The 14,481-nt window shown below is 36.2% G+C and overlaps 1 protein-coding gene across 5 annotated transcripts in view; it reads left to right on the forward strand.

Moving 5' to 3' along the window:
• The first annotated feature begins 202 nt into the window (after nucleotides 1–202).
• LOC139960288 (uncharacterized) overlaps nucleotides 203–14,481 on the forward strand; it is a 42,665-nt gene continuing 28,386 nt past the window's right edge. The window contains exons 1-3 of one of the 5 annotated variants that reach the window (XM_071958550.1): nucleotides 225–484; nucleotides 1,827–3,489; nucleotides 5,424–8,875. In XM_071958550.1, coding sequence (XP_071814651.1) covers nucleotides 6,639–7,949 — 1,311 coding nt within the window. In that variant the 5' untranslated portion in view covers nucleotides 225–484; nucleotides 1,827–3,489; nucleotides 5,424–6,638 and the 3' untranslated portion in view covers nucleotides 7,950–8,875. Of the gene's footprint in view, nucleotides 485–1,826; nucleotides 3,490–4,194; nucleotides 4,561–5,423; nucleotides 8,876–10,731; nucleotides 13,176–14,481 lie in introns of those variants that run through there. The other 4 variants (XM_071958548.1, XM_071958551.1, XM_071958547.1 and 1 more) reach the window with 4 other exon arrangements.

Below are 14,481 nucleotides of genomic sequence, written 5' to 3' on the forward strand. Positions count from 1 at the left end.
TCTCTTTCACAAGCGATGTATACCCAAAGAATGAAATTTTTGAGAAACGTGATTTCTGCTGGATATAAATGTTATATAGGATTTCTTTTTAATGACTGATCATCACTAATGGATACAAAGTGAGGGAAATCGAGCCCCATAGCAATGAGTCAATAGCAAAAACTGCTTTAAATTCTTTTGAATTCTTTTAATTGCTTTTGGTTTTGTTATCTAGTCATAAAAATGGTACAGTTTTTAAACTGAAAGGTTGCACAAATTTTCTGCGAACCTTCATTGTCTATAACAAATACATTCATAAAGCATTTCTTCCGTGTTAACAATATTTGAGGGCATTTCTATCGTGAGATAAAAAACACACACACTTTGTTTTAACAATGTGATGTCAAATAGCCGACTACAGAAACCAGATCAAGGTTTTTAAATTAATGGTTAATTACTGATGCAGAGAGATCGAAGGAAACATACGAGGTTGAGAAAATTTCAAGTAAGTCACTGATTATTTTTTTGTTTTATACTTCTGCTATGCAGACATCAAATGAGTTACCAATAAATTATGTCTATTCACACGTTTCAAAGACACCAGTTTATACAGACCCATTGCTTAATTGAATATTTGATGTAATATTTAAAATAAAACGGGGGCATAACAAGTAACCCATATGATAAGTAATGTTGTAGTACTTGAAAAGTACTCATCAGTACTCGAGTACATTATAGGATATACTTGATGCTCGCACTTGATGAAAACTACCCGGATGCTAAAGTACTTGTTTACTTGCACTCGATTTAAACTACCTGGTAATCGCTCAGGACGAGTAGACCTACTTATCGAGTACTTACATAACGCATTTGTGTAAAACTACGTGACGTACGTTACAACAGGAAGCCGTATATTTTATTAGTAGTACTCATATTACTAATAGTTCTACACTTTTAAGTCTCTACCCCAGTAGTTTATCATACATATAGCCTATAATTAATCACCAGGTACGGATAGGCTGTACGACGATGAAGCATGTATAGCTGATTTATGTCATCTTGCTAGCGTATTTTTGAAGCAGAAATATATCAAATTTATCAACCTTGTGTACGTACACGTCAAGACGCCACCTGCTACTGATGCCACCTTCACATTCCAAATATCTGAAAATTTTTGAAATCAGAGAAACATTCTGACAACAACAACAAGATTTGGGCATTTCCATTACATTCAACAATTACATCATTTGATAAAAATGGCCATCGGGATCAGTCATAATTACGAGATGCTTTTTTTTATTTGATAAATCACAAGTACTTGAAAAGTATTCGAATACAAAACTTATATTTATAGTACTTGCTAATAATCAACACAACACTCACAAAATGCTGTGTTGTGTATTAAAGATGATACTTTAGATTTGACATTTCAGTCGTTTTAGTCTAAATAGAAATATATAACGCAGTTAACTAAATTTATCTAAAGTTTGTAAGAAATATAAATGTAAGCCTTTGCATATTTAAGATTCGTTAAATTGTAACATATATTTGAGTGATAAAATCCTAAGGAAATAATATGTCTTCCTCTTCTTCCATAGAAAATCAATGATTGCGCTTCTCTCATAAATAAAACTAAACCGGAACTTATAAACCAGCAATTGTCTTTAAAAAAGTGTTCTTTGCTTTACCCTCTGTTAAACATATTATAACAATTTTCATACTGTATAGTAAAGATAAGGTAACAGTATAAAAAGGAATATTTTTGCCTATAACGTGATGAGGCCGAATATGGTCTGCAAGTTTTCTTCTACCCATTGTAATGTTACCATTGTATGTTTTCATTGCAGACATTAATTTTGGCCGACTAGAAAACAAGGATCAAACAGTTCAGCTGCAGAAGGGCTCCTTTTTACAGAGATGAAAAAGAGGAACATTGATATGTTTTGTCTACAGCCAGAATGTTCTTTAACATTAATCCTTCTGATTTGAATGCAAAAGCTTTAACTTCATTCTAGCCCACCCTGTATTACAGTGTAGTCATCAGACCGTGACAATTCTTCAAAGCATACATGTGTAAAATATACTTAATATCGTCACGGTTCATGGAACTTATCAGGTACTTTTAATGCAGTATATTATTATCAAGTATAGACTTGTCGTCAATTCGATGTTATACTGTTTATATCTTTGTAGTCATCATTTTACGTTTGCTGTTGAAAACTCATCAGAATCATGACAGATGTGGTTATCTTAGCTTTTCTCTTTGGTATTGTCGTGGTATCAATGACAACCATATTCATCGTCGCGTGTTATACATGTCGTGTCATCGCAGCGTTCTCTCGAGCTGCTGGCTGTCGTCAAACAGTTTACTGTCACGTGGAATCATCGAGACCGGAAGTCGGCCTGTCGTCATCACCATCCACTGCTACTTATAGTAGGACAATATATGTTGATCACCACTCAGTGTCCATTAAAACTGAGTTCTACCCACAAAAAGATCGAACGGCGTTTCCCTCTACAAGCAATGGCTTCTCGAAACAAAATGGCCAACAGGGAGCAGCTTTCAGCAATGCTTTATACGAATTAGAAACGGAAAGAAACAGCAACAGAGCGGAGGTTGTAATGCTAACTGCTTCGGATCCTGAAAGCAAAGACAAAAACCACGACTATGAGAATACAAGGGGAAAAATTTACGAGAATGTTTCATTTCCCACCAGAGAATTCTAATCTGTAGAAACCTGAAAGTATACTTTAAACAATTGAAAAAGACAAATATGTGTTTGGTTAGAATGGTACTTCCGGCTTACAAGCTGTAAGCCATCATTGAATCGAATTATTTTTCAGCCAAAAAAATCTTGGCTCTATTCGTTTTTTTTTCTATAATTACCATGTTACATTTATGTTGTTCAGTTGCTAACTGCCTCGGACCCTGAAAGCAAAGACAGAAACCGCGACTATGAAAATGCAATACGAAAACTTTACGAGAATGTTTCATTACCAACGACAAGAATCTAATCTGTTGAAACTTATATGTAATTCATATGTAACATTCCAGAATGCAAAATAGCTAATGGAGATCCAATATTGGAATGTAGCCCATGATGAAAGAAGGGAACGCAAGCTTGTAGTTTTGAAAAAAAGAAGCTTAAGAATACTTTGTGTTAGATTGATTGGTTATAAATAACTGTACTTAAAAGTTCGATGAATTCTGTACGGCGTCTATTTGGTACTTAAATTCAATTCTTGAATGTCTTATTTTAAGATAAGTCGAAATAGCGTTTGAAACAATCGAAGCTTTAACGTGCAAAACATGCCTATTCATGCGAATAATGATATAAGGCGCAATAAATTATACATACTGTAGCACTTAAAATGCTTCGTTGGGAGAACTGAATTCCATAGAGAACTGCCATCGTGGACTCGAATTTGAAAAGAGCATTGAACATTAATACGGATAAACTGGAATTGATTTTGATATAACACCTATACGAGTTACAATACAAGTTATCGGTAAGTAACCTTTATACATTGCAGCACGATTACAAGATCTAATCGATTTGAAATTTACTTTTTTTCTATATATGTTTAGTTTTAGTATCTAACGGACACGTAATGCTTCAACTCACCTAACATGATTAAATAGCTACAGTCCTTGCGGAAGGGGACAAAGTTTAAGAGTGGATCGTATTGCTTGACTTTCGTGCTCCTGTAAGGCTCTGTGTCTTGTGTGAAATTATCTTCCTGAATACTTTGTTTTAAAACGTTTCAAGGGAAAATTACCATACTATTTTGTTTACACTACAAATACACTGTAATCAAACCTTAACGGCGGGCGATTAAAGTGGCCGGCTGGGTATGTGGGGGGGGGGGGATTCAAAATCCCCCGACTGACATAGGTAGGGCTGAACTTTTACGAAAGGGCCAGAGGCGAATGAAGAATTATATAAAGAAGAGAGTGATTCCCTAACTTCCTTGCTGCCGACTCCAATGTAGAGGGGTGTGGGGATCGTCCCTCAGAAGAAAATATATTACTTCAAGTGGTGCACTGTGAGGCATATATAGACTATTAGTTAAGTGTTTATAAGTAGCATTAAATGCCCGTCTTTGTCATTGAATAGTCTAGCTAAAAATGTAAAGCGTAACCAAAAGGTAACCAGAAAATCCCTTTCTCTGACGATAGGAGATTCTACTATTCCTTTGCGCACTGGATTTACTTTTAATCAGAAGTTGGTACTAATTTATGCAATATTAAAGAAACACTTTGATTACCTGATATATGAACATAATATGGTAAGTGTACGACGTCAGATATAGCTGTCATGGTATTATTAATACAACAGTTAACGTACAATTACAATAGTAATCTGGGATCAACCATTTTCTTATAGGGTGAGGGATAAGATGTTTTGCCGTACTGGGTAGGCGTTTACGTGGAAGAGGTTCCTCTCCCCCATGCAGTAAGTTTCGATAAGATGGAGGTTGCTAATATGCAAATTGATACTATAGTTTGCAACTTTTGAAGCAATGTGGAACTCAGAATTTTCCCTTTATGTCTCCATGGAGAAGGGTTTAAGCAGTGAGGTATGCTCTTCCCTTTCAAGAAATTTTGATAACATGTAGCTAAGACGCTAAATAGAGCTATGTGTTACAAAGTTTTCACAATAGAATATTAGTTTTAGCATTTGCCGTTGTACTGGCCTATTTCTAATTTATTAGTAATATTCTGTCTGTCTATGGGAAAGGGGGTTCTTTATTTTCTTCAGTGGAGGAGCTGGGGTGGTAAAAAACCTATAGAATCAATCATAATAATAACCATGTAAGCTTGTCTCATCCTCGCAAACGATGGTCTCATCTCTGAAAGGAGAACTGTTATGCAAGCAGACTAATATATAAATACAGAGGAATTAACGTACATTAAGTACTGCAACCAAATATACTAGAAAGTTAAAGTGAATAATTTAAATCAGCATGCATTTGGTTAAAAACCCTCTAAATATTTATTTGGGCCATTCACTTGCTCAAATCCCCAAGGGAGTACTGTTGAAAAAAATAAACAGAGATTGAAATAACCACATGATGATATTCTGAATTCAATTTGATGTTCGTAAGTACAGTACAACTACAAATATTGTGAATTTGTCAAAACTACATTAAACTAAATTGTGTTTGCCGTATCAGATGTTTTGCTGTTTCATTCTTGTTCTGTATTTCTATTCTGTGTTACTATTCACATATATCAATATTAACTTTAGTTGCATTAATTAATTATGATGCATGAGGTAATAAGGTAAAGATGTTTGTAATGTAACACAACTCTGGTTATATTTGGTTGTCCTTATTGTGCTCATAGTACTTCAGTTGTCGTGACCGTGACATTCATGTATACCTTCAAGACAGTAACTGTTCAATGAAATAGGTATTTTTTTCTTCTGATTTCTCTACAGCTATGGGAGCTGTCTTTGATGTGTTCATCCTACTTGCGTTCTTCTCTATTACCATCGTCAGTAGATGTCCGGATCACTCTAGTGACGCGCTTTGTTCATCCTGTGAGAATAACACAGCAGACTGCAGTAACAGATGTATAGGAAACTCAACTTATTCCAATAATTACTTGACACAAATGTGCCCTGGTAAAGAATCAGAAATTTACAACATTAATCTTTCCTTTAATGAATTAACTCGTTTTGAATGCCCCGTTGATGATCTTAAGGTTAAATCTTTAGACATATCACATAATAACGTTCGTTTCGACAATTGTTCAAACTGGGAACGTTATTGTAAAACCTTTTTTCGTCGCTTACGAACAATAGATCTAAGCTATAACAGAATACAACAAACTTGCAACGCCTCTGCATTTGGTTTCATCAAGTTGGAAAGCGTGAATTTAAATCACAACGAGATAAAATCTTTGGATAATCTTCCTTTTGTGACCTCAGCCAAAAGACTGCAAACACTTGATGTAAGTCACAATATGATAACATGTATACCATCAACATTCTTCATAGAGAGACAGAGTCTTATTGAAGTTGATCGTCGCTTTAATTTCATTCATAAGACTACATTTCACATTGATATCTCCGACCAACGGTTGTGTGATTCAGACAACCAGTTATCTATAATCCTTTCGGACAATATTTTAAGCAAATTAGACGTCTCGCTTATTTATGAAAATAACTACACTTGTCAAGAGTTGCGAAATCAAACTCTATGCGATTGTACCTTGGAATTGCTTTATAAAAACTCGAATAACATGAGTTGTAACTTAACGTCAGAAATTGTAAAGAGCGCCATCACTCCTTCAAGCATAGGAAATCATATGGAATTGTAATTGCCAAGGAAATACATGCGAACAGAATGAAAGCACTATACTACAACCTACATATAACGTGTCCTGCATAACTACAAATGCACCACTTATAACCAGAGATGAAGCTCATGAGAGGGGAACCACATTTCCCCTTATCCCTCAATCAGATGCAACTAGTGCAACCAATCCGGTCCTGAAAACCACGAAAGAATTAGAACTAGGGGACCGTTCACCTCAATCGCAAACGCATCCAACAGTCCCTGCCAGTAACTCGCAAACGAATCCAACAGTCCCTGCCAGTAACTCACAAACGCATCCAACAGTCCCTGCCAGTAACTCGCCAAAGATAGATATGCTGTTCTTCCTTATCCCGATAGCAGCAGCTGTTGTATTGATAACGTGTATATTTTCAGTATGCGTGGTTAGGTACCTATCACAATTAGCATCGTACACTCTGTCGTCGAATGCAGTAACAAACAGGCAACAAAGGGTACCAGAAAGGCCGCCAAAATTACCGAAAAAGAGGAAATCTTCTGGAAAACGACTGTCTTCAAAGTTTCACAGATCTACAGCAACTAAGGAAGACGTGTCGATATCTCCTATCAATGGCAATGTATTCACTTTAAGGCCTCTTCCTTCGGTACCATCGATGGGGAATACAACAATGATTACAACAACCGAGGAACAAAATTCGTCTGTGAAATGGCAGCATTCTGCTAAAACTGGCCATTCATTCAAGAAGATTGACCATCTAGCTTCTACGCAAATATCATGCAGCTATGAAGATGACGTAACACTAGAAAGAAAAGAAAATATTCCCAATGGAACAAGAACGGCTAGTTTTTACAAGGAATTTTCTAAATCAAGTATAAGACAAAAGACGGAAATGAAACGAACTCAATACACGTGGTCATGTGACACGAAACAAGAAGAATCACCAATTGTCCCTCCAAAGTTGAAGAATACTCGGCCTGTTTCGCCAAATGATGCTCATCTCTCATCTCCAACTCTTTTATTGGATGATCAATATGAAAGGAATGAGCAAATTGAAATGAAGGAACTGTCATCAATCGAAGCTAAATCAACAAACAACGTTTACCAACGTACTATACCTTATTCTAGGTATTCATATGCGTTTAGGGAACAGGGGGTTAAACAGCTTGCAAAAGGTGGGAGAAAGGTTGTTTCTTGCATAGTTCTAGATGAACAAATTGCAGGAGAAGTTCGAGACGTTTCGAATACGAAACGACCCTTGAGCATGTCTAATCCTTTTACATTTAATACATCTATAGCAGACAATGACAACAGATTGGACACACCAAAATCATCTACTGTAGATAGCAATGCTCCCAAAGAACAAACTAGCAAAGTGGAAACGGTTACTAATGGAGGTGAAAATGAAATCATATGTGCAAACAAGAAGTACAAAATGGACATGAATACTACAGATGAGGAAGACAGAGGGACACATTTGTCAGATGGTGTCAGCGACGGAGCTTTGGGGACGAGAAACACTTTGGTGGTTAACGTTGATGTACATCCATGTCCAAGTTCCAGTTCGGAAATGATGGCCTATCCTAAGACAATTTCACATAATGCTAAATTTCTAGATCCAAAGAAATTTTCTAAACTAAGTAAGAAATATGAAAAAGGGACGATATAACCAAAGGAGACATTTTTTAGTTGCCGGTACATCCAAGAGTTGCAATTAATGTATTTTATTATTAGTTTTGAATGCGATACAAAAAGTTATAAACACAACTTTTAAATAGTATTGAATTAAGATTAAACTTTAAAATGCACATATTTTTTTTTAGCAAATGCAATAGGTACTATAGTTATTCGAGATCTTAAACAACAATGTACTGACGATATTCATATAATATATACCGTTAATGGCGTAAAGTTGACATACCCAAGACATTTACAGATAAGGTTGCAACTATATGTATGCAAACTTACTATTTATATTCTTAGGGTTCGTAAAGTTTACCTTTCAACTCCAGATTATAACAAACCATTGTGCTAACTCGTTTACAAGATTTGTGCCTTAGAAGATGAAGAAAGCCAATTTATGTTAACATCAGTATTGTGCTCATCGGGTGAGGTGGGGGGGGGGGGGAGTGATTCCCACCCTCATCGGCAGCCAGGCGAATCGCCCATGGATTTTTTTTACATTCATTCGAGAAAGAGCTTCTTCAGGACCAGGACGCACCGAGGCGCAGATCTATGGGTGCGGTGTTCCTCTCCTTTTCAACTTTGCACACTAGTACGAAGGTATTAATTAGTAGACTCCTGCGTTTAAACTTAACTAAAGACCCAATTTATTACCCGAATATGCCTCAGAATCCAATATTTGATGCCTCCTTTGGGGTTTCCATAAAGATTCATGTCCATAATCTAAATCGTGTTAAAATCACTGTAGGTCTATGCTATTAATATTCTATGGACATAATGAAACAAGAATTATCATGATGTTCCATTTATTGTTGTAGTTTATAATATCAAATAGAGATCATATTTATTTATGTTATATAAGTAATGTATATATCCTAAATATGTTGTAACAAAATGAATGCCTGTGATAGTTATATACATAGGCGTACGGGACCATTTCAGTTTGGGGGGGGGGGCAGAACTTTTTGTGCCCGAAAGTTCCCGTGACATTATCTAAGCGGAGCGCCACCATCGGTTGGCACGTAGCGTACAAGAAAATTTTTGGCAGACAATGCCTCTCAGATTGCCGGAAACGGCACTTCTGAGGCCTTGCAAGTTGCACCTAAACATTCTTTATTTTATAATCTCACGTTTTAGAAATTTACACTTCCCCAAAAATTTGGTAAATTAGAAGAAGAAAAAATGGTAACATCACTTTGAAGGGGAAAATGGGACAGTATATTTTTTAAGCTCCTATTTAGTTACCTTATTTATTATTTTAACACAGTACTCAGCTACCTCCAGAAAACATACATTGTTCTACGACACGTAGGCGGGATAATGTCGCTGTGTCGGCTGAGACTGCAATTTGTCTCACAAAAAAGTATAAAATATAACAAAGAATATGATAAACCTGTACTTCTAGGCTTGTAGGCACTCCCCCCCCCCCCCACCATCCATGGAAAAGAAAATGTTTCTTATATACACTCATGTTGGGGATGTCCAGGTCAAGGGCGGCGGAAGCACTTTTATTCTGGGGGGGGGGGGCACCGACATCAAAGGGCACTTGGCAAAAAATCGACTGGAATGATACAGTCGTATATTTAGTACCCTTTATAACTCTTATTGTATTATCTTATTTGTGTATACACATCACTCCATCAACGCCCCCTCCCCCCCCCCCCCCCAAAGGAAAGCTGAACGGTGTCACAATTTCCGACGGAGGTTTTCTTTTTCTGTACCACTCTACTTACGTCGAAGTTAACACTGCCGAACCGAGCAGACTGCAACCAAGGGCGGCGGAAGCACTTTTAAACTGGGGGGGGGGGGGGCACCGACAGTAAAGGGCACTTTGCAGAAATTCGATTGGAATGATGCAGCCTGATATTTGGTACCCTTTATAACTCTTATTGTATTATCTTATTTGCGTATACACATCACTCCATCAACGCCCCCCCCCCCCTCAAAGAAAATATGCATACTAGCACTGCAATATCCAAAGCGCAAATTGGGAAACAAGGAAGTTTTCTTTTGAGACAAAATGAGGTTAAATCATGCTAGTTGCTAATGTAGGAATCTTCCGAATTAGAGTTTTTTTTTCTTGTTAATATCTTAACAAATTTTTTCCATTCGAAATAGCTTTGAGTTTGACCAACAGAAACTCATTAAAAGTCACGGGCTTAGCCAGGATTTGCAAAGTTGTATGCACGACTATCTGAGCGGAGCGCCACCATCGGTTGGCGAGGAGCGAACTAGAAAATTTTTGGTTTTATAAACCCCTCAGATGGCCGGAAACGGCCCTCCCCGAGTGTTCATTCTGGTTCCCTGGCCTCTTGCTAACTTGAGGCACCTCAATTTTTATGTAGAAAAAAGGCACATATTTTATCCTGAGGAAAAGTGGGGGGCACGTGCCCCCCGGTTCCGCCGCCCTTGGTCCAGGTATGCAATTAATTGACTAGTTAGAAAAAAAATTGATCGAGCAAAAAGCGTGGTAGCCCAGATGAACTGCGCTTACGGTGGTGTTACACGGAAATATTCGGGCATCATGATGCTAAATAAAGAAAACCATGGAATTGTGGGGCAAAAATTTGAAAAAGATTCGGGCAAGCTACTGCATATTTATATATATATATATTTCCAGAGGACAAGGAATTCGGGCAAAAGTCCTGAAATATTCGGGCAGCCTAAGAGGAGAATTTTTTTCCCCTTTTTTTCCCCTTTTCTTGTCCTCTGGAAATTTGGGGGGGGGCAGTCTGCCCCCCTGCCCCCCGCCTCGTACGCCTATGGTTATATAAAAGTAACGGAAATTTATTTAGGAATTATTATTAACAAAATAAAATATGTGATACCTGATTGGTTTATGTAAACATGTAAGGTGTTTACTTAGCAATTTAAAAGCCAGCAAATTCAAGCGTAAGGAAAGAATATTTTATGTGCATGTACTGAGTGTAATTATTGTTCAGCAGTCAACATTTAACAGTGGGCATAAACTTAATACTGCTCTCGTGTTTGATGTTGAATGGTCATGTATTTAATGTACCATGATCTCAGTGATAAAAGTAAAAGGTAAGTCAAAATAAATTCTGACGCAAACACATGATAAAGACGTCAAGTTTATAAGTATCATATTAACAATAAATGAATAAAACCATTGAGAGTAATGTCATTGACTGTTAAAGGAAATGTATTTCAAAGCAGAACACTTGAACAAATTCATAGGATAGTCCATTAATTAGAGGGTCACATAATATAGCACGTCAATGTTGCCTGCTTAGCAATATTTTAGTTCGTTAAGATTGCCCTCCCGTATCAACGGCTCTGTACATTCCTTTGGAGAGCGACTGTTCGGTGTTTTGAAGAGCTACCTCTTTTTCTAATTTCATATATCAATGTGCTTTAATATAAAGTATATTACCGCTTTTACAACTAGACAATAAACAATTATAACATTATTTTCCCAAATGACGTGTCGTGTCTGAGCACTAATGTAATATTGAATATTCCCTTAAACGTGTATAAAAATGACTTCAATTGGTACCAGATAGTTGTGTCGTCGATACAATTGTAAATTTATTCACTATACACTAGCAGTTTCTTTGTAATATTCTGTCTGTCAGAAAGAGCTCCTCCCCGTTTTCCCCTTGATTTTATACTTGGAACCAAGCTGGAAGTGGAAGGTTAAAGGTTCGACGAGTGAAGTACGTGGTAACGTCCCCGTGCAGAGATAATACCCACTGTGACGGATTGTTATGGATCACACAACGAGTTGAAATACTAGAATAGATGTTGCTGCCACATTAGCCGGACTGTTTAGATTTTTATCAACAACATTTAAGGCCTTGTGTTATCTTATCTATTTTCTGAATAGCGCTATACGTAACTCAGTCGGTTAGTGATTTAGTTTTGAATAACGTCAATGAAGATAGTAGCTTACAAAGTATCATTATTTAGCAGATCGATATTTTTCAAAATGAATAATTGTGTAATGTATAGTCAACTACAGCTTACCTCATCAATAATTCATGCACAGTTACCAAGATGTGATTAAGTTTATTAATATTTATGAGATGATTGAAAAGAAACACCCTGCATGGACAGCCGATTATAATGGGTTTATCAGTTGAAAGTGAAAAGGGTGAGGAACCGTTACTTCGTTCCTTACGTAAGTAACGCCGTTACATATGTGAAACCATTTACAAATTACAGTTGTCCGTATGTTTTTCTTGTCAGTATACCCTGTAAAAAAGTTTCAATGTGCAATTATAATCGTTTTTCAGTAAAGAGTCCTCAACATTCTTTTAAAATATTTGCGAAAATATGGGCGGTACTATAGAGTAGTAAGTTTAGTCAGTCAATCGTCTACCTAGAGGTTTATGCGCTTTGTATTTTCTACTTATAATTCTTCCTCAGTAAGAACTGGCCGTAAGTGTAACACTTGATAAGAAATTATAACACGTGTTAGCTTCCACCGATTAACGGTTACTCACCTTTGCTAGTTTTAACTGATAAAGCCGCAAGAACCCTTTGACCGGCATGGATTGAGACTGCATCATATTGCCTATAGCTATCAATCGGAAGGGGACTTTGAAGATGTTTTTACATGTTCAATATCATACCATTGAGTTCGATGCAGGAAATGGTATCTTTTAGTTACCGAGGTTAGAAGCCTAGAATGAAATAAAACAAATCAGGAACCAGGTTTGTATTTCGCTACTAACTTTATCATTCCACTCAGGTCTTCCAGGTTGTCCGTTGTAAATAATTATGATCAAATTTACTACAAGAGAAAATGGCTTTTAATATATCGATTTTGGTTAGTCTTCTACATTTTTTTACATTTTTCATTTAATCAACTGAGTTGAAAACGTTTAAGAAGATCTACCTACTTATGCTATCGCTTTAAGGTTAAGTTAGATGCTTCACTTTCCTTTTAACAAGTTTTTCCCCTGATTTATGTTTGGTTCAATGAACATCCATTGTTCATATATTACTAGCTATAAACCGACATGTTATGTATAGATAAAGTACTACGGAGAACGCCTTACGACTAACAACTCACAAATTAGCAATGTACAGTAATTGCTACATGTATTGTTAAACCTTATCACTTCGTACAGCGAATGAGTATTTTATGTTCGGAACTGCAAACTTTTCTAAAGAATTTTTCATCTTTACGATAACAGTCGTCCTGCGGGCAAGAGTTACTCCTAACTATCATAACAGATAACCAACGGTAAGATGACATGAAATATTTATGTTACACTATTGTGGCTATGTATGTGCATCTGCATGTGTGGTTATTTGTATGTCATTTTCTACTTTTATTTGTTTTTCATCGTAAATGTATTCCTTTAAATTTAACCATATATCCTTATAGTGCGCTGTAAGCAGATGAAAAGGGAAGAACTGCAATTGAAAGCATTATAACTGATAGTAAATATACCAAGAGCATTAAAAATGACACATGTTATGTTACACAACAGTGCATTACAAAAACCCATAATATTAACAACAAATAGCTAACAGTTTTAAAAGAAACTGTATTTTCCTTAAAGTGTTATTAATGTGGAGAATTTACTTATCTATGATCTATTGCTGATCAATAAGTTATAATCACCCTAGAACCTAACAATGTATGTAAGAAAATGTTTAGATTCGACCGATATGATCTGTATGAGCAGAGCAACATGTTCAACTTTATTAGGTTAATAGAGTTGCGTCATAACGCCCATCACAAATTGCCCCCTCACTCATTGCATATGGGCCAGCTATGCTAGATTAAAGGAGACACAAGATAAGTAAGATGTTTGGTTGGGGAGCTGTCATGCTCTAATGTTTTACTTCTAGCACAAGGCCTATATATTAAAGGCTTGAACAAATCTACGTTCGATTGAAGAGAGCTACTGCTGTTTGAGCGTGTGAAGCATTTTATCCTTAGTTTGTTTAAACTCTCTTTTATAGATGTGGCGGTTGCAATTGTTATTAACAAAACGAAGGTACTGATATTAACCCATGCACATTTATAATCTTTACACGAGTTATACTGCTTACTCTAAAGTATGAAGAAAAGCACACGCACACACAGACAGACAGGTAACAAAGAAATCTCACATTGAAATGGTTCTATTTTGTAAAGAAACAAATATTTAATCACGATCTCTAAACTAACAGAGCAATATTCCTCTTAGCTGTTATTTACCCCAAAACCCTGATAAAGATACATATGTCTGTAATTCACCTTTAATTCTATGTGTCAGTCCCTGGCGATATTATTAACACCTTTAACCAGTTAATGAGAACTAAGATGTGTTTTGACAAATCATATAAAACAAAGGAATGCTTTTGACTAATTACTTGCTTCTTGTAACTGATTGCTCATGTTTACTTCCTCTGTAACTGCAAAGTTGATCTGCGGATTAAAAAATTTGATAACCTCAAAAATTTATGGTCAAATAAATTGATAAAAACAATGAAAAGAAACGGACAAGTTTTTTATTTATACGTGAAAGGGTTATTTGGTATAGTATAAAAGTTACGTT

The sequence above is a fragment of the Apostichopus japonicus genome, chromosome 19, assembly GCF_037975245.1.
Source record: "Apostichopus japonicus isolate 1M-3 chromosome 19, ASM3797524v1, whole genome shotgun sequence".
Classification (NCBI taxonomy): Eukaryota; Metazoa; Echinodermata; class Holothuroidea; order Aspidochirotida; family Stichopodidae; genus Apostichopus; species Apostichopus japonicus.